The sequence below is a fragment of the Lissotriton helveticus genome, chromosome 5_1, assembly GCF_964261635.1.
Source record: "Lissotriton helveticus chromosome 5_1, aLisHel1.1, whole genome shotgun sequence".
In the NCBI taxonomy this organism is placed as follows: Eukaryota; Metazoa; Chordata; class Amphibia; order Caudata; family Salamandridae; genus Lissotriton; species Lissotriton helveticus.
In genome coordinates this window covers 1389442414-1389462094 of record NC_136065.1, presented here as the reverse complement: position 1 = coordinate 1389462094, position 19681 = coordinate 1389442414, and the positions used below count along the sequence as shown (strand labels likewise).

The 19681-nt window shown below is 46.4% G+C and overlaps 1 protein-coding gene across 1 annotated transcript; it reads left to right on the top strand.

Moving 5' to 3' along the window:
- Positions 1-713: 713 nt before the first annotated feature.
- PIM1 (Pim-1 proto-oncogene, serine/threonine kinase) lies at positions 714-5287 on the top strand. The gene is made up of 6 exons (XM_078644351.1): positions 714-1131; positions 1715-1821; positions 2161-2211; positions 2589-2961; positions 3525-3701; positions 4005-5287. Exons 1-6 carry the CDS (start codon positions 1053-1055, stop codon positions 4160-4162), a joined length of 945 nt encoding a protein of 314 aa, XP_078500477.1. The 5' UTR covers positions 714-1052; the 3' UTR covers positions 4163-5287.
- Positions 5288-19681: the final 14394 nt, after the last annotated feature.

The following is a 19681-nucleotide window of genomic DNA, read 5'->3' as shown; positions in this document are numbered from 1 at the left end:
AGTGGCACTCGAAGTTCCACACACGTGGCAGTAAAAAGTCATACATCAGCACACTGAAAAACGAAAATGTCACACTTGAGCAAAATGAACGTGTCCCCTACGTACCCACAATCCTGTTTAAATTCACCATCAAACACAATAAGTTTCTCTAAAACAATGGCGTGCAACAGACGTACTGGCGGGGAAAGTTCTGCTGTTCTGCAGTGGAAATTGCCATATGCTACGCTTCGGAGGTAAAGGCGGGAGAATAGTTGCTTTGTGTGTGAGAGTTTCATTGACACAGATTCGCGCTCGGAGGAGACCCGGGCCTTGCTTCAAGCAAAACAAACACTGCCCCGCCCAGACCCCGCCCGTTACCACACGCAGTTGTTATTGTTTCGTTTTGAATTTCAAAATGACACTAGCCCCGCCCACCTAGCACGCGGTCTTCTTCGCGCCTTTTCTTCTAGAAGTACTTGAAAGCGCTTCCGCCGTCCTCGCCCCTCCCCCGTGGTATTACGGTCCAGCCCTCTTGTCATCGCGGCTCGCGCACAAGGGACACAAGCTTGGCGCTCTTTCCAGGTTAAATAGTGACAACTAGGCAGTAGCCGGCGTGCGGGCCATGATTGGTTGTGACGCTTGATGGGCGGAGCCGGAGGCAGCGGGAAGGGTGGGTGGCGGGTGGGCCGGCCGTAGATTCAGTCCCACCCCGCCCCCAGCCGTCTTTCCAACTACAGGCGGCGCGAGCTGGTCTGGAGCTTAGAAACAACGACATCAGCGGTGGGACCGAAGCCCAGGATCTGTCGGCGTCAGAACCACCGGAAGCGCGAGAACTCTACGAGAGGCTCGCGGGCCACCTTGAGACACTTGTGTCCAGCGAAGCTGGAACCACCCAGGAAAGAGACCCCATTGCGACTGTAGGATACCGGGAGGCGCCGGTGCCACTGGAACTGCATAGAAGAGATCGGGCTACACATTCTCGGAGCATCACCCGGCAGAGCACTCCCGATAAGAGGACCTGCAACGCATCGCGCCTGTCTTTGTGGCCGCAGAGCATCTTCCGAGACCGCACCATGTTCTTGTCCAAGATGACTAGCTCTCTGGCGCAGCTCCGGCCCAGCCCCGCAGGGGACGGCAAGCCGGTGGTGGCAGGTGAGTCACGCGCTCGTGTCCAGGCTGCAGACACATCTCTGCCTTGCGATCTCGGGGACTGGCTGGGCAGGGAGTGACACCATGGCGGCATCTTCTTGACTGCCAACCGTTCTGTTGTGGGAGTACCACACCTGCAATATCGAGTACCTCTAGCACAGGGAGAGGTGTGGTAGTCGGGGAAGTAGGTAAGGAGTGACTCCTATAAAGGGCAGTGTTTCAGTTTTGGAGTACGGACCCCAGTAAAGGGAGAGTGGTCAGTCTCAGTAGTTAAGGATTGAATAAAGGGAAGGGATTCTGTCTGGATGGAGTAAGTAATGAGGGATTCCACTATAGGGGCACTATTTCAGTTTGGGAGCCGGTAAGGAGTGACCATGACCACAGTAAAGAGGAATGATTCAGTCTGGGAGTATATGATGAGTGACTCAAGTAAAGGAAATGATTCCCTCTGGGAGAGCATCCTTCTGCTTGGGTGGGTGTTGCCTCTGTTGTAATAAGGCGTCATTTAGTCTTGACACATCCTGGTGTCTAGAACTGTCTCGTCTCTTCGTTTCATCTTCTAAGCTGCCTCTTTTGTAATTTCCAGTGAAAGAGAAGGAGCCCTTTGAGAAGCTGTACCGATTGGGAGCCCCTCTGGGGAGCGGCGGCTTCGGCACTGTGTATTCTGGGGTCCGCGTTTTCGACAATGCTCCGGTGAGTAATCGTTTTGCGACTCGGTTCAAATGAGTCTTGCGCGCACACATGAACTTAGTCACTGATCGGGAATCGGGTCAATTGCAGTCACTAGCACTGCTGTCACATGTGCGCTTGTATATAGAGGTCGATGAATTGGGGAATGAGTCCCGCCTTTGCACCCCCTAATGTAGCGTTCCATCGTAGCCTACTTTTTCGGCTATCTGCACAGTGCGTTTTGTTTAATGTGCAAATTTGGTTCATGTTCATTCGTCTTTTCACGTACTGCCAAGATTTTGATTGTATTATGGTATTTTTTTTCCATTGTCGTGTGTAACGAATTTGCTTTTTCAATTCTAGATTGCGATCAAGCACGTGCCCAGGGAGAAAATATCCTACTGGGGAGAGCTGGTAAGTATTTTTTTTAAATGTATTTATAAAGTTTTATATAGCGCTAGCTAGACCCGGGGGCATCAGAGCGCTTTATATACACAAGAAAAGAAGATGCATTACATAGTAGACCATGAGGAATCATAAAATATACACGCATATACATCACACTTAAATATACATTGGGGGAGTGAAGAACGTAGGTGGATTGAAACAGTCAGATGACCCCCTCCAGGAAAAAGTCAGAGTGAGAGTGGAGTCCATTAGTCTATCGATGTCTAGGTTGGTTGACTAGGTCAGGGAAGTATTGGTTGAGGAGCAGTATATGTTTCTGTTGATCACGATCATCCCTCATTGTGCTTTGCGGCTTTCTGACTTGTCTCTCGCCCGCCCCACAGCCCGGCGGCTCCCGCGTCCCCATGGAGATCCTGCTGATGAAGAGGGTGTGTGCTGGCGCGGGTTCCAGAGGGGTCATCCGTCTCCTAGATTGGTACGAGAAACCAGACCGCTTCGTGCTGGTGATGGAGCGGCCCGATCCGGTGCAGGACCTATTTGACTTCATCACCGAGAAGGGGGCTTTGCCTGAGCCTCTTGCCCGCTGCTTCTTTCGCCAGGTCTTGGACGCCGTCCGTCATTGCCACAGCTGCGGGGTGGTCCACCGAGACATCAAGGACGAGAACATCCTCGTCAACCTGAGGACCGCAGAACTGAAGCTTATCGACTTCGGCTCCGGGGCGCTGCTCAAGGACACCGTGTACACGGATTTCGACGGTGAGTACTTCTCAGATGAACAAGCGGGTGCACTGTGAAATATTCCTTGTGCTTTGGCCTGCTGGTGAGCTACAATACTATATATATGGTTGTAGGCTACGCAGGCCACTAGTAATATACTCTGGCTGCTTTTGGTTACTTCTATATGATTATCCGTGGCAACGTATGCCCTATGTATATTGATCTGCCACTTGACTTCGTTGTTACTAACGGTGAAAACTGAATTGCGATTATCGCATTAGAAGATAGCAAACACTACTAGCTAGCAGTTCGGCTGTTAGTCACTTCGTAGCGCAGTTTTACTGTGTGCTTTTGCTGCCATCTAGTGGAAGTTTGGGTCTTCTTTACAACCCAAAGTTTGTAAACAAAGCCACGTGATTGTACGGCCCAGCCTCCTTGTTCTTGGCACCAGCCAAGAATAGACTGGCAAATCGCATTTGATCTGACATCTTTCCCTGCTGTACCAAAGCGCCTCTAATAGGATGTGAATTATTTTCCTTTCAGCGCCTCACGGCAGCTGGTGCGCTCACTCGATTTAGAAGTAAATCTGTTTTTCTCTTCAGGTACCAGGGTTTACAGCCCTCCGGAATGGATCAGGTTACACAGATACCACGGGCGGTCTGCAACAGTTTGGTCCTTGGGCGTGCTGCTTTATGACATGGTGTCGGGGGACATTCCGTTTGAAAGCGATGAAGAGATTCTTCGAGGACAGGTGTCTTTCCGGCGAAAAATCTCGCCAGGTAAAGTTGTGGGGAGAATGTTGTGAAACTTATACATTATGTTTAGCCGTACTTAGCAGCCCATCACTCTTTAATAGAGAATTCAATTGATCCCCGAGTTTGTTCGTGTTCGTTTTCGTTTAGTGGCCCTTTTCTGCAATGGGGGCACGATCATGTAAATAAATAGCAGCTAGCAGTCTTGGAATGCGGGCCGGGAGTAGTGCCTTGCATCTTGAAACACGTTGACATGGGAGGAAGTAGTGTCTGCAAGACAAACCAGTTATCTGAAGTCTCATTTATTTTTTTATTTTTTTCCCCCCATAGAGTGTCAGCACCTAATTGTGTCGTGTCTGGCCCCTCGGCCATCTGACAGGCCTACATTTGAGGACATTCTGAACCATTCATGGTTGGGGGAAGCTATCCTTCCACAGAAAATGGACGAGATTCACCTACACAACCTGAGCAAAGAAAGCAGCACATGAACGCCGCTCTCCCTGGAGGTCCTGGGAACCAGGAGTTTGGTTGCATCTCATGCCTCTGATACACGCAACGCTGCAAGCACCTTCCGGTGTGTTACTTAGGGAGAGCTTAGCGGTAAAGAGGACGTTTTCACCCTGGAAGCAGCTTCGTGGCAACCATGACCAGCACTTTCTTCGTGGCCTTCATCCTTTGCTGCTTTTACTTGCGTTACGCTTGTGGTGGTAATATTTTCGGAGAATGAAAGAGAGGCGGTGCAGAGCGCTGTCTGCTGGGTCTTTAACCGGACCAAGGTACATGGAACTTCCTCACTTTGTGCTCACAATTCTAAAAGTGGAGGGATAGACTGCAACAAATGCAAGCATTTGATTTCGAAATAAAGAGTGGGAATACGGCTGGAATCAACGGAGGATACACTTCGTGTATATAATATAGCAAAGCTGGTGTGTTCTAGCAAGATTAGCTCTAATTTATTTTTTTACAAATATTTATTTTCAGAATGTTGTGGCTTATGGGAATGTATTTATTCGTTATGTCTGGTGTCCTGTCTTCAGCAGGGTAGTGCTCCTCAGTACTGTGAACGTTTCCATGGCTTGTTGATTTCTCTGTGAACCTGACACTTTGATAGTGCTTGGTCCTGTCCACTGGTGTCTCCTAGTGCCAGCACTTTACGATGCGAGTACGCTGCAGACTTGACTTCGGCCTGTTACATGCCAGTATAACTAGATGTATTGCATTAATTAACCCATGGACATTTTGCCGAGCTGGTTCCTAAGAGCCATGCATATTACTAGTCCAATGCAATATATAACCTGCAGTATGAAATAATAGTTAGGGAGTCGCTGGTGCGCTCATTTGTAATCTTGTCCAGTCACTCCCTGTTGTCTGTAATCACTGTGCACCGAACATCTAAAATGTTTGCAGCAACCGTTTGTGTTTTGTGGAAAAATATGCGAGAACAGACTGTTCTCCCTCCCCCCCCCCCCCCCCCCCCGAGTTAAAGACCCTCTATTAAACACTGGTTGTCAAATGTCAACACGGATGTGGGATGTTCTTAACTAAACTGCAACTAACAATCGTTTTTCAGTTTGTTTTAATAAAATTATTTTTGTACCTTACAAGTTTTAATATAACTGTTTCCATGAGTTTGTTTTTGCACACCCGTTTAAGCATTGCGTTATTTGCCCAGTAGTGTTAAGTGGGTATTACAAACTACAGTCAGTCGCTTTGGATTTGGAGAGTGCCTCGGAGGTTACGGGATTGGGGGTGTTTTGTTTAGGTGCAATCACTAGCGCGCTACTGCTGCTAGAGTTAAAACGTGGGCGCTGAAACTGCATGCCAGCATCACGTTCTCAAGACGAATGGAAACGGGAGTGTGCGGCCGATCCCTGCACCCAGCCCATGTGTTTGAACCACAGCCCGGTGTAAGATGCAACACCAATTCTTTTACTGTTTACACAGAGCAAGCCATCTTGGAGCTGCCCCTCTGGGAAGCACTACTAGTCCAGTACTGTTTAGATGGAAGCTCCCAATTATGCAGAGCACTGCGTTTTGTACGCAAGTATGTTACCACTAAGTGTATTCTGTTGAGCACATACTTCTGCTGTCGCTCACCTATGCTGCTAATTTTGTGGCACTTTCCACTGGTGTCTGTCTCGAAGTGAAATGTTCACATTGCAAGCCCTTTTAGGGCGAGTCTGGGCAGTGCATGCACTACTTAGCTAGGCATACTATATTCCGGTATGGACTCGAAGGTCCGCACACATTTTTCGTTGGCTTGTGTTATTGTCCACTGTAAACTGGCTTTTCATTAGTTAATAGGCTTTGTAGTCCCTCCTTAGTACCATCGTGTCTCATTTTGTAACCTCCCATGAGGACACCCCATTTTAAGTGTGTTACTGGGTAGCCTTTAATTACAGCCTCAGAGCACTATTTTCTCAAATAGCTTTGTCCCACACACTCCTAACGCCGTAAAAAAGAAATCTTTATAGCACAGGCGTCAAACACATTTGCAAGGAAATAGGTCTCGCATCTGCGAGAGTTTGAGCTATTGACATTGTAAATGACTGCCTTTTATTTACCTGTTTTAACCCCTTCGGGGCTGATGACTAGCTCAGCTCGTCATGAGCGTAACCTGCCGTGCGCTTATGATGTGCTGAGCTCGTCATGTAACGCGGTAATTTCAAAATTGCCGCGTACATTGCGAAAAGCCGCCGTATTGATGCGGTTAAAAACATCACATCAATAAAAGGCATTATCATTTACAAGGCAAATAGCTCAAACTCTGGTAAATTTAAAAGCTTTTTACTTCAGGGCTCTTTTCTCGGAACTGCCGGGCGTGGTTCTCTGGGGATGCCTGTGTGGGTTCAAGCTAGTTCTGTGCTCTGGCCGGTGCAGGGTCGGATGCTTTCTTCTCCTGGGCGCCATCACACATGGTTCTCTCCTGTGGGTGCGGCAAGGTCACTGTGTAGAGCCATGCTTATTTGGATGACAGACAAGTTCTAGATTCTGATCTGAGCTTCGTCTTGCTATTGCTGCTTTGAGTGACCGCTATAAGATACTTCACTCTCCTTTTTAGGTCAAAGCCTACTGGTTTATTAAAGACTTCTTGGACATTCAGAAAGCCATGGGAATGCATTTCGTCCGTTGTTTACCAGTGGCTTTGTGGCTCAACTTTTCTGGCTTTCTATTTGTTGGCTTTGTTTCAGGCTGTCCAGAGGGAGCTTGATCCTCCCAATGGGTGTAAAGTCTTTTCACACTACCTCCTTGTATTCTCCCAGGATTGGTCTTTCTGAAAACAAGTCTGTAAATCTTGTTCTCATCTTGTCACATTTGCTGTGCATTCAAAGGGGGATGTCAAATGTCAGGACCTATCTTCCAAAGGAGCTTGATGTTTTCTTTCTCTGACTTCAAAGTTAGATGATTTGGGACAATCTTGCTGGATACTGGGAGTAGGTAAGTTTTTCTATCTAGCACACAAACTAGCTGCAAGTATATCAGAATTAGGACAGCACGAACTAAGCACGTTTTTTGTTAATTCTGAAGTGTATTGGAAACGCATGCTTCAATAGCAAAATCAATGCACTGTGTAATGTCATTGCTATACATTATCATTTGTGCGCTGTATAGTTTTATTAACAAAACTCTGCGAATGTAATGGTACATTCAATTGAATGTGTTGTCTGTAATGGCAGTGTGCTACTCTACTCTTGCTATGCGCTCTGACAATACACTACACGAACACACTACTCTGTACCACTTCATTCTACGCCCCTGCACTCTAAACCAATCCACTGTATGCCACTCTACTCTACAATAATGCACTCCTCTGTCACTTCACACTATTCTGAAACCATCTACTCTGCGTCACTCCACTCTGACACTGAAATCTATTCCACTTTACTTTAAACTTGTACTTTATGCCAATGCACTCTATTGCCATCTTCTCTACAACACAATGATCTGAGCCGCTCCACTCTATTCCTTTATAATCTGCAACACTACTCTGCACCACTCTACTCTTAACACATGGGTACTCACAAACTTTCTCTCTGGGGGCCAAACGTACAGTGTGGTTTGTGGCAGAGGGCCGCACCGGTGGGGTGGAGGGGGTGGTGCTAAAGCAAAAAAAAAAAACCTGACCATGAGGTTGAACACAGGTGCCTGCAGCAGACGCTGTCGTCCACTGAGCCACCAGACCCGGCATACACACATCTCCCTCGCTCTCTCCCTCCCTCTCTCTCCCTCCCTCTCTGTATCCCTCCCTCTCTGTATCCCTCCCTGTCGCCCTCCTCCCTCTGTCTGCCTCCCTCCCCCGTCTCCCTCTCTGTCTCCCTCTGTTTCCGTCCCTCTCTCCCACTCTCTTTCCCTCCCTCTGTCTCCTCCCTCCCTTTTGGTCCCTCTCTCTCCCTCCCTCCCCCTGTCTCTCTCTCTCTCTCTCTCTCTCTGTCCCTCTCTCTCTCTCTCTCTGTCCCTCTCTCTCTCTGTCCCTCTCTCTCTCTGTCCCTCTCTCTCTCTCTGTCCCTCTCTCTCTCTCTGTCCCTCTCTCTCTCTCTGTCCCTCTCTCTCTCTCTCTCTCTCTGTCCCTCTCTCTCTCTCTCTGTCCCTCTCTCTCTCTCTCTCTCTCTCTGTCCCTCTCTCTCTCTCTCTGTCCCTCTCTCTCTGTCCCTCTCTCTCTCTCTCTGTCCCTCTCTCTCTGTCCCTCTCTCTCTCTCTCTGTCCCTCTCTCTCTCTCTGTCCCTCTCTCTCTCTCTCTGTCTCCCTCTCTCTCTCTCTGTCCCTCTCTCTCTGTCCCTGTCTCTCTCTCTCTCTCTCTCTCTCTGTCCCTCCCTCAACCTCTGTCTTCCCCTGTCTCCCTCTCCTTCCCTCCGTCACCTCACCCTGCATGTGTATCATCCTGGGCGGAGACAGCTTCCCCGGCGCACACACAGCAGCACCCGAATAATCCACAGGTCTTTAAAAGACCCTTTACATGTTAATAAAGCTTTGTCTTCTTAGCGCCCCTGCATCACTGGAATCGCCCGGCCCCCACAGAGCAGAGTCCATGCTACTGCAACGGGCAGTGTTTGCGGACACTCTTTAACATGTTTTAAAAAAACAGGTCTGATGTCTGCAAGGTCCGCGGGCCGCCAGAGATGGCTTGCCGGGCTGTACTATGAGTACCCGTGCGTGAACACTATGCCACCATTGTACTGTGACCTAGTGTATTCTGTGCCACAGCACAAATTAACGCCGTTACTCTGCACTTTATGCCACTGTACTCTGCAACACTACACTACACCAGTCACTTTACCCCCACTCCACTGCAGGCCACTATTGTACGCCTCGCCAATACACGACAATCTATCCACTCCTCTCTACGACACCACTCCACTCTTCCACTCTACGATACTCCGTGTCACTCCTCTACGCCACTAACCTTTTTTAGCCATGTTGAACTGCAGCCACGCTGGTGCACAGCATGGCTAAAACACAAAGGCAAAGCCAAAATCTGGCATTGACGAGGCATTTGTTTTATCAATGTTTGTTCAGATGGGCTGGTGCTGTTTTCTTTGGGCTAACGTTGCTGTAGTTTAGTTGCTCTGTTGTCTGTCGGCAGTTTCTCTCTGTCAGTCTCTTGCTATCAGTAGTTTGTCTATCACTGTCAGTCTCTCAGTCAGGCTGTCTCTCACTGTCAGTAGTTCGTCTCTGTCAGTCAGTCTCTCTCAAACACTCAGTCTGAGTCTATCTCAGACACTCAGTCTGAGTCTATCTCTGTCAGTCGGTCTCTCTTTCTCTGTCAGTCTCTCTCCTTCAGCCAGTCAGTCTCTCTCCACCCTCTCTCCCCAATGGTAAGCAACAGGCAGATACATTCCTATGTCAGCTTTCTGAATGTCCCAAAGATGTCTTTAGCGGAAGGCTTTGACCTAAAAAAGGATGTAATTTTGTTGGCTTACATTTGCGTGGTGCACACACCTCAAATACAGCGCCAAAAGCTACCTATAACCAGTAAAAAAATATATTTGTCCTTGCCACATCAGGGATACAGTCCCACATGGCTACAACAATTGAAAGCAGTGGAATGGTTTACAGCAAAGTGTGGCATACAGTAGAATAGTGTGGTAGAGAATGGAGTCGCGTAGAGTAGCATCAGGTGGATTGAAGTAGAGTAGTACTGTTTTGGGTGTAAGTATCTAAAGCATCAAGAGACTATAGCTTGAGTGAACGCCACATAAATAAGAAGCCTGTGATAAAAGTAGGAAAACTCATTGCATGTCCAGGAGCAATACCAAGCGAGCATTTGCAATGCAACGGTCTCGCCTTTTGGAAACTTTAAAGTATTTAGCCATGCAGGACATTATCCTGGGTGTTATATTAACTCGTCTCATTTAGCCTTACACAACTGCTATAACCGGATGAAAAGATCATTTGTTGTCAGTGGGGCGCCATGGAAAGGGGTTAAGGTATCTGTTAGTCCCAAACAAAGTTTTACAAAAACCTACATAGACAAAGTGAATATTGGTTAACAGCGATGTTTGAAGCGCAGTATAGTGCAAAATGAAAATGCGGTAACAGAATATGTAAAGCAACAAACACTGTCTGCCAAAGGCACAACCCATGGAGGATGGCGAACATGGGCTAGCAGCAACGAAACTACATTAGTTAAAAAAAAGTAGCAAAAGTATTCAGTATAATTAGAAAAGGGGGCTGGACACTAGTATTTAACAAAAAAAGGTAAACAATTGTGACCAATAGCCATCCAACAGTGTTGTTAAACACTATTCAAATGTCACGCTGCCACCTGTACGTCTGTGTCAAAGTACAACTGTTTTAACTTTGACAGGATAGGAGCAGTGCTTGCCTCCTCAAACAAGCCGGGCAATGCAGGAAGACCTTTAATCTAAGTGGAGAGTTCCCCGGTGTCATTGCACACAGAGTACTCGCATCCGTCCAGATCCTCTTGCAGATCGTCCTGCAGCTTTGATGTTCTCCACTGGAATGGTGCCACATCGGCCAGTGTCCACCATGCGGTGCCCCTGTACTGAACGCATTCTTCTTATAACATCATTTTACTTCATGCATTTTCACTTTTTGTTTCTGTGCAGATTTTTCGATGTCCTAATTATATTTTTTATTCATTAATTTTAAAAACGTGCCTCATTGTACTCCACCATGTCAAAGGAGGATACAATAAATCTCGAAACTTCTCAACTTTGCGCGACTCTTCCCCCAACCAAGAGCAGTTAGCCGCACCAAGGCACGCAGATTTGAACCGCTGACCTGCATGCCTTACGCAGTTTCAGCTGCAGCATTACCTCACTCAGATGCCTTATTAACTATATCTGCCTACACAGCTGAGCCTACTCCCTCCGACTGAATTTAGCAAGGAGCTGAAGACCTGGATCTTCGAGCAACCTCACTAATCCCTAGTCCTGGCTAGACCGTCACCTGCTTAGCGCCTGGATATTTTCCTGGGTGATAAGAGCGCCGGACAAATCCCCATAACATATCTGCGGATAAATTCTTCAAGCTCTTCACCCGGAGGGTCTCCGGGTGAAGGTGTTACTGTGGCTACTGCTGACCACTTTGTGTGGATGTAAGCAGTATTCAGCCTTCAGTTCTAATGAGAATGTTGTCGAGATTGTAGTGTAACCTTCCAGCAGGATCAATGGAATTATATGGCACGGGAGGGCAAAATAATGTAGCAGAAATGACTAAACTATGTCATAAGAAAAGTCAAATTTTGCGACATAATGCAATAATTTGTGGGAGTTGTACTGTATTATTTTGTCATTTGTACATGTATTTGGTTAAATCTTTCACTTTGTTAATACCAGTTTAACAACCAAATACAGTTTAACTTTTTGGCTGTTTGAGCTGGAAACAATTTTTTTTGTTAAAATCTGCAGATTGGGTATTTGATGATGATTTATGAGGCAAATGCAGCAAATCCATAACTGCAGAACATGCTGCAAAATCCCATAAGTTTAATGGCCATGCCTTCACATAAAACAAGCATTTGCAATGCAATAGGTCTCGCATTTGTTAGAGTTGGACCTATTGGCATTGTAAATGGCAATGTTTTTTATGTATGTATGTGATAGGGTGAAACACGTTGGCTGCGCTTTTACTTACCCTAGAGGAGTTGTTGATTATCTGCATTTAGCGTTGTCCGGAAGACATCCACTTCCACCAAACTAGTAAATCACGTCATAGAGCAAGACATACATCCAACTATTGTAGAGTGTTTAGGCAGCTGAACTGGCCTTGTTCACGTACAATAGAAAAGGCAAATAACTAAATGTTCATCACAAACAGAGACTGTGATGGTTAAGGGGGACAGCAAGGACATGTGATATCCTTTCTCTATAAAGTACTAAAACACAGAGGTATTCAGGCACTGGAGAGGGACCGCTGCTTGGATAGTAACGATTGGTTAGGATGAGGGGTTTTAAGGTGTTGTAGAAAGTATGGAACCGTAGCTAAAAGGCGGTTGCAGGTTTTAGGCTCCAAGTCTTCAAACGTTTGGGCACTAGCAGCAGTTTTGCAGACTTTTGGCACAATAGCACCGGAAACTTCTACAGTAGGGTATATCTGGCGACACTCTCTCAGGTATCGGGAGGGGATACCGATGTTATCCAGAGGCAGCATAGGCTCCTCAACACGTGATAAAGCTGCACATGTGAAAGGGGTGATAGCACTGAAGATTGGACTAGCCATCTATATTGCACAGCACTGCGGAGTTACATGCCTCTAGGCACTTCTGCAGGATGCAAAATGGATCAATAGAGGCTAAGAGATGGCCAAAGAGGATCAGTACAGCATGAAAAAAAATGTTCTTCAGGGAATTTACGAAGCCCATGTGGTACAAACAAACGGTCCAGTTCTCAGATATTAAATGCACACACTGCTTCACAGAAGAGGATGGGAACTTCCCTATTGATGCCATTCAACCATCACATACTCGGCAGCCCATTTTATAGTAAGGTGCTCTTTTCCTTAAAATCTACAATGATGTATGCAAGTATGTGTGAAGGTACTTACATAGCACAAACTAAGTAGGGGAGTAATGGAACAGAATGGCGAGAACCCCGGGGTACATATGTATTTAAGTAAAGGCAGTGGCTTCAGTTTCTTTCTGAATTGCAGGAGGGTACAAGAAGTTCTAATATCGATTTGATTCTCTCAGGCCACACGCTTGAGCATCCACATTACTTGAAAACATTTCCTCCATTAAGATATTTCTGAGGCTATCTCACAGAAAAGGTAAATGCCGAAGTAGGGGTGTGCAGAGGTCTGGAAGAGTTGTAGCTGTGCTAGGTGTTTAGGATAGAATATGAGAGAAGTTCACATACATGGATTCTCATCTGGAATTATTTACATAGTGATTATTCTGAAAATATGATATAGATCCTGTCTCCGGGGCCCATGCTGGACACCCAAAATGACCTGCATTTTTCTTTCCTGCTGTTACATTATTACGAAAAGTTTTTCCAGATGATGAATTCCACTTGGATTTAAATATTAAATGCACCCTAGGAGTTGTAGTCCTAGTTAACTTCAATTGAACACTAATAGATTTCCGACCATTTTTCTCCTGTTTGGGTGGAATTATCAGCAGCTCAATAAAAATATTTAAATTAGGGTCCCCAGGTGTATTTATTTAGGAGGTTTTTTTTTTTAACAGTACTATGCATCCCCCACTGTTATTTCAGGGGGCTGAAATACGTGTGGGGGTTTATTGGCTAACATGAACACTTCTTACTCAGTCACAATCATCATACACGTGGTGTTTCCAGACCTGAGATACAGTGTGACAACAAATGCATTCTGGATCTTGTAGTCCAGGTTTACTTATCCCATAGGTTTGTAAGTGATGAGACAAGCTCCTACTGTAGCTGGTAGACAAAGCTGTTAAGACAGCCTTTCGGCAGACTACCCTCAGTCCTGTCCCTTAGATGGCATCCCTGCCCGATGACGTCATTGCAGTAAATAAATTGTGCTGACGCGGCACTACTTCCCACTCCTGTGTACATTTAGGCGCAGACCCCTGAGGGTTCACCAGGAACTGCACAAGGAGAGCTTTGGAGTTCTAAGCCAAGTGATGCTCGCCACCCGGTGTTACTACTAGCCACTTTAACTGTATTCACGATATAGGGCAAGTAGGCAGCAATACAAAATGTGGGCAGTTCATCTAAGCCAGTTTTTGCTTCAATTCTAGTTTGGTGATTTCTCTATTATAAACCAAAGTGCCAGCATGCAAAGAACAAGCATTTACAATGCAATGGTTTCGCCTCTGGAAAAGTTTGAGCTATTGGCATTGTAAATGACAAAGTTTGTATTTATGTGTTGGTTTAAGAAATAGAGAAGTAAATGGCATTGTTATTTACATTGCCATTTGCTTAATTTCTCTCAAATGTGAGACTTATTGTATCCTACGGACGAGTTTAGCAGACAGCAATTACTACCACACACACACCTAGAGCCACACACACACACACACACACACACTCAGATCTACACACAGACACAGACACCCAGAGAAACACACACACACATACACACCCAGAGTGCCCCCCACACACACACACCTAGAGCCACACACACACACCCCCAGAGCCACATACACACACACACACACCCAGAGCCACACACATACAGACACACATCCAGAGCCACACAAACACACACCCCGAGAGCCATACACACACTCAAAGTCACACATAGACCCAGAGCTACACACACCTAGAGACACACAAACACACACCCAGAGCCACACAGACATCTAGAGCCACACATACACTTAGAGCCACATACACACACTCAGAGCTAGCCACACATACACACCCATAGCCAGCCACACATACACACCCATAGCCAGCCACACACACACACTAAGACTCACACACTCACCCACAGCCACACACACACATACACTCGGAGCCACACACACCCACCCAGAGCCACACACACACCGATAGCCACACACACACCCACCCAGAGCCACACAGACTCACACACCTAGAGCCACAAACACACATGCTGCGCCACATACACACACATTCAGAGCTACACAGACAACCAGAGTCACACACACATACTCAGAGCCACACATACACATACACACACTCAGAGCTAGCCACACACACACACCTAGAGCCATACACACCCAGAGCTACAAACACACACCTAGAGCCACACACACACCAGAGGCACACACACACACACACCTCTAGAGTCACACACACAGACACACACCCAGAGCCACACACATATACACACCGAGAGCCACACACACATACACACCGAGAGCCACACACACATACACACCCAGAGCCACACACACACATACACCCAGAGCCATACAAACACACATACTCAGAGCTACACACTTACACCTAGAGCCGCACACACACACTCAGAGCCAGCCACACACACACACCCAGAGCTAGCTACACACACACACACCTAGAGACACACACACCCAGAGACAGCCACACACATACACACATACTAAGACCCACACATACCCCCAGAGCTACACACACACACACCCATAGCCACACACACACACACACACCAGAGCCACACACACCCATAGGCACAGACACACACTAGAGCCACACACACACACACACTCACTCAGAGCCACACAGACACACACATCTAGAGCCACAAACACACACACATCTAGAGCCACAAACACACCTAGAGCCACACATACAACCAGAGTCACACACACATACCCAGAGCCACACATACACATACCCCGAGCCAGCCACAAACACACACCTAGAGCCATACACACCCAGAGCTACACATACACTCAGAGCCACACACACACTCAGAGCCACACACACACCAGAGCCACACACACACCCAGAGCCACACACACACCCAGAGCCACACACATATACACACACCCACTGCTTCACACACATACACACCCAGAGCCACACTTACACCTAGAGCAACACAAACACACATACCCAGAGCCACACACACACTCAGAGCCACACACACACACCCAGAGCTACACACACACACACACACACACACACCCATAGCCACACACACCAGAGCCACACAAACCCATAGCCACACACACACACACACATACACTCAGAGACTCAAGGGAGGGGAGAGCTTCTGATGCGTGTTTGCCTGGAGCTTTTCCTCGTGCCCTCAGTATGCAGCCAACCAGAAGAACTACTGGAAGCAGATCGCGTGCGCTTTGAAGAAACAGAAGAACCTGTGTCAAGACCCCAAGGCGGTCTTAAAGTCAAAGGAGTGCAAGAAGGGGCCCAAGAAGGCGCACCTCAGCTTCTCCAGCTCCAGCCTTATAGAATCTGCCTCTGGGAAGGAGAAAGTAATTCACCCCGGTAAAAAGCCCTCCCGCCCTTCGAACGCGACTGCTGAGGTGAAGCAGGACGCTGAGACGAGCAGCAAAGAATGCGTGGAAGACGAGAGCGTCGACCAGAAAAAGGTTGCGGAGGAGTACTGCGGGGAGTCGTGGGGCTCGCTCTGCGCATTCTTCTTCTCCATGGTGCAGGATAAAAAGTGCTGAAGAAGTACTAACTTTTCCATAGGCGCCTGTTGGCCCCTGTGTGACATGTGTGATACTTTCTGCTGCTTGGGTCTCGGTTTTTTTAGACAACTGAATGATGCATTCTGGGACTTGTAATTTCACTTTTAATATCGCATTTATAGACTCAAAATATCCAGCGAGCAAATAATGTAGACTTAAAATCAGGGCAGACATACGATGCCACGTGTGCTATAGGGCGATGTAACAGCTATACTTCTTCACTGGGGAAGTATAATGTGGTTTAGTAAAGTCCACATTTGTAAAGCGCACAATCACCCGTAAGGGTCTCTAGGCGCTGGGGGCCGTCGGGAAGATTAAGCGAGCTATTGCCCAGAGTCACATGGTGCTGGGCTAACCTGCCGCCGGAGCCGGGGATCGAACCGTGGTCCCCAGATTCCAGCGTCAGTCGCCCTGGCCGCGGCGCCACACCTCTCCCGGTCAACTGTGTATTTACTACACAGTACCGTGTGCTATGCGCAGGGTGCTCGATGTAAATACTGTAATTATAAAAACAGAGCTGTGTATTTAAACATCTTTAACAGTCTTGTAAAAAACGTGTTTCTTTTCTATGTTGATATACCGTAAATTTTATTCTGTACCTATTTTTTATCTGTGAACACTGGTGCAAAGTGCACAGCCAAATACTTGCTTAGTGTTCTTTGAGCGATTTTAAAACGGAACAAATGTAATACCTTCAGTGCTATGCACTTGTGTAGTGTCTATGATTTTAATTGGTCAATTAGAATAAACGCTTTTGAGACTCTTTGAAATAAATGCATCGGTGCATTCGTCTTTGGGCGTGGGGTATATGTGGAATGTTTAAATGGTAAATTACAAAGCGTTGCGTGGACAAGCGTCACTGGGAGCTCAGTGCTGCATTTTTTAACGAGACCCTGCACGTTGAGATCCGAGCTACTGCGGGCACTTTAGTTTCATTTGAACACCAATTAGGGAGATAGTTGCAGCATTCTCACTGCATGTAGTACACCACGGTTCAAATGAATGGCCTCTGCTTCTCATGCTCACAGGCAGCTCAGCTGAAAGACGGTCTGGTTGACCAATGCCATTTAAAAGCGTACCCGTACTTAAGAGCATTTCTCGCAGAAAAAAACAACAAATTAAATGTAGTGTTCCTAAATGGTAATTACATTCGCCTCGAGGGTAGGGGCAACATAAAAGCCACTCACACTTAACATTGTATTCGCTTTATTAGCATGAGAACCACTTATAAAGTCCATTAAGTTTTCTATGAAACGCAATAACAATATGTACCCGCTTGCACTAGGCGCAGTTGCGGACCCCTCACCAGTTAGCACTGTCTCCGGGCGTTCAGCGCGCACTTCTCTCCCGCACAGGGTCAAATTGCAGCTTCCGAGTTCCTCACAGCCCTCTGTAGGCAGCCAGGGCTCCATATTTTAGCCCATTTATTGGGGCGGCCACTTCCTTCATAAACCGCACGTTATGCCGTCATGCACCAGCACATATCCTTTTACCACCTCCTTAGTTCTGGTGTCAGGGAGCACCCCACTGACAGGGACCCACTCACACTGGGACATCAACAATTAGCGCCACAGACTGCCTGACGTGGGCGTGGCGAAAACAGACAACAGCAACAAGACACAGAAACACGTGAAACAAACATGAAAAAGACATGAGACAAGGGCAACAAAGACAACACCACGGAGTAACGGAAAACATGGAGAGGACATGACAGCCGACGAAAGCATTCCATTGACGGAAAACAAAGACAACAGCAACGAGACACGGAATCCTCAAATTGTTTTTGCAGATGTTATAGCTACCAAAACCTCATCTTCATAGTCTATAGAATTATAGTTTCAAAGCGAAACCCTTGCAGAACTGTCAAAAACGGTTGTAAATCCTAAGGAAAAAGGAAAGTAATCGAAGCCCCAAAACTTCGCAGTCAAACTTCCCAATGGTTCTCAGAAGGCCTGGCTGCTGCCTATGTAGACTTCAGCGTGGCAACTGCCAGATTCCTCCCAAATCCATCACCTAAGAATTGTAATATTGACAAAATGCGATACTCAGTAGGAGGAAAAGATCTCACAGAACACTTTTACAGCACAGTATGCAGAGGACCGCTTGTTTGGCAGGAAATGTATACATGTGAGTGCTTCCGGTTATAAGGGAGACATCCTTATGCCTGTGTGGCTTTCCAATTGCCATCCAGTCATACATGTATGAGGCTCTGCACCCGTGTGCCAATCCCCTGACTCATCCAAACACAGTGTGTGTGTGTGTTTTGTCTATTCCTTCGGCCCCTAGAGATAAAGAGGGAAGTGCTGAAGAGGTACTTGGCCCAGTTGCTGAGGACATTTGGAAAAGGTCTATAGCCAAGTAATAAAAAATTCTTTTTTGATTACGATATCCGAGTGTTTGGATATATTAACACGTATAGTCCAACTGTAGTAAAACACTTGAAAAAGATAGCTAGTTTGATATTAGATTTTATTAATGATTTATGTTATACATTTGATAAATGTTTATATATATTTTTTGTTTTTTATATTTTATATATTTCTCTTTTTTTGACAAATTTGTTGTTATAAAGAACAATACAATTTATAAAGTGAATAATTTTGTACATATAAACTCGTGTATATTACTACGCGCGTTTCGGCTTTTGAGCCTTCTTCAGGTGACCGTCTATTGCTCTACTGTGACAGCGGTTTCAGGATCGATCTCCGCTTCATGGATTCAGCAGAACTTCCAATCAATTGCAGTGTCTGCTCGCATTCCTTGCTGCACAAATGTGAATTTGTAGGGGTGGGGTCCCATTCCTTCAACTGTAGTCGGGTTTGAGGCATCAATCACTCCTATCTGGGTCACCAAAATGTTGCTCGAATATGAATTTACTTTTTAAACAGCCTTTTCAGTAACCCTTCTTTTATGACCTGTGATTTATAAAGCTCTCATCAGATGGAAATCGCAAAAAATCCCGGTACTAAGTCTAGTTCAAATCTCTGAAAAGTACCACTTATTAATCACGTTTCCAGGTAATTACGAGTACGTGACCTAATCCATCATGCCCATGCTTCTCAGTCGAGTAATCGCGTACTACCAGTTGCTGAGGACCCATAGTAAGTCGGGCCCTGGGACATTAGGCGTAAAAGGCCTCGACCCCCATGTTTGGGGCCTGTAGCTCCTGCTTGCCCCCTGGCCCTCTGTAAGGGGTTCCGATAGTCTGATGTTATTCCAGGATTCAGTAAGACCATTAGCACAACCAGTTATCATGACATTACCGCAAATTTAGAGATAATGTGCAAGGACTGTTTCTATATCAAATCCAGAATTATTGATGTCAAATTAGGCCATTGGTATTTAAAAAAATTAGAATAGTCATTCACTAATATTTGGTGTATTTTGTCATTCAGACATAGTACTTTGGGGGTAATTTAAGATGTGTAGAACGCCCTAAATAAATCCTGTGAAAAGT

Bases quoted from the DNA above. Each gene is read 5' to 3' on its own strand.
- PIM1 (XM_078644351.1), top strand. From the start codon at position 1,053: ATGTTCTTGTCCAAGATGACTAGCTCTCTGGCGCAGCTCCGGCCCAGC. The intron at 1,822-2,160 runs GTGAGTAATCGT...TTTCAATTCTAG, and splicing joins GCGTTTTCGACAATGCTCCG to ATTGCGATCAAGCACGTGCC. The intron at 2,212-2,588 runs GTAAGTATTTTT...CCCGCCCCACAG, and splicing joins TATCCTACTGGGGAGAGCTG to CCCGGCGGCTCCCGCGTCCC.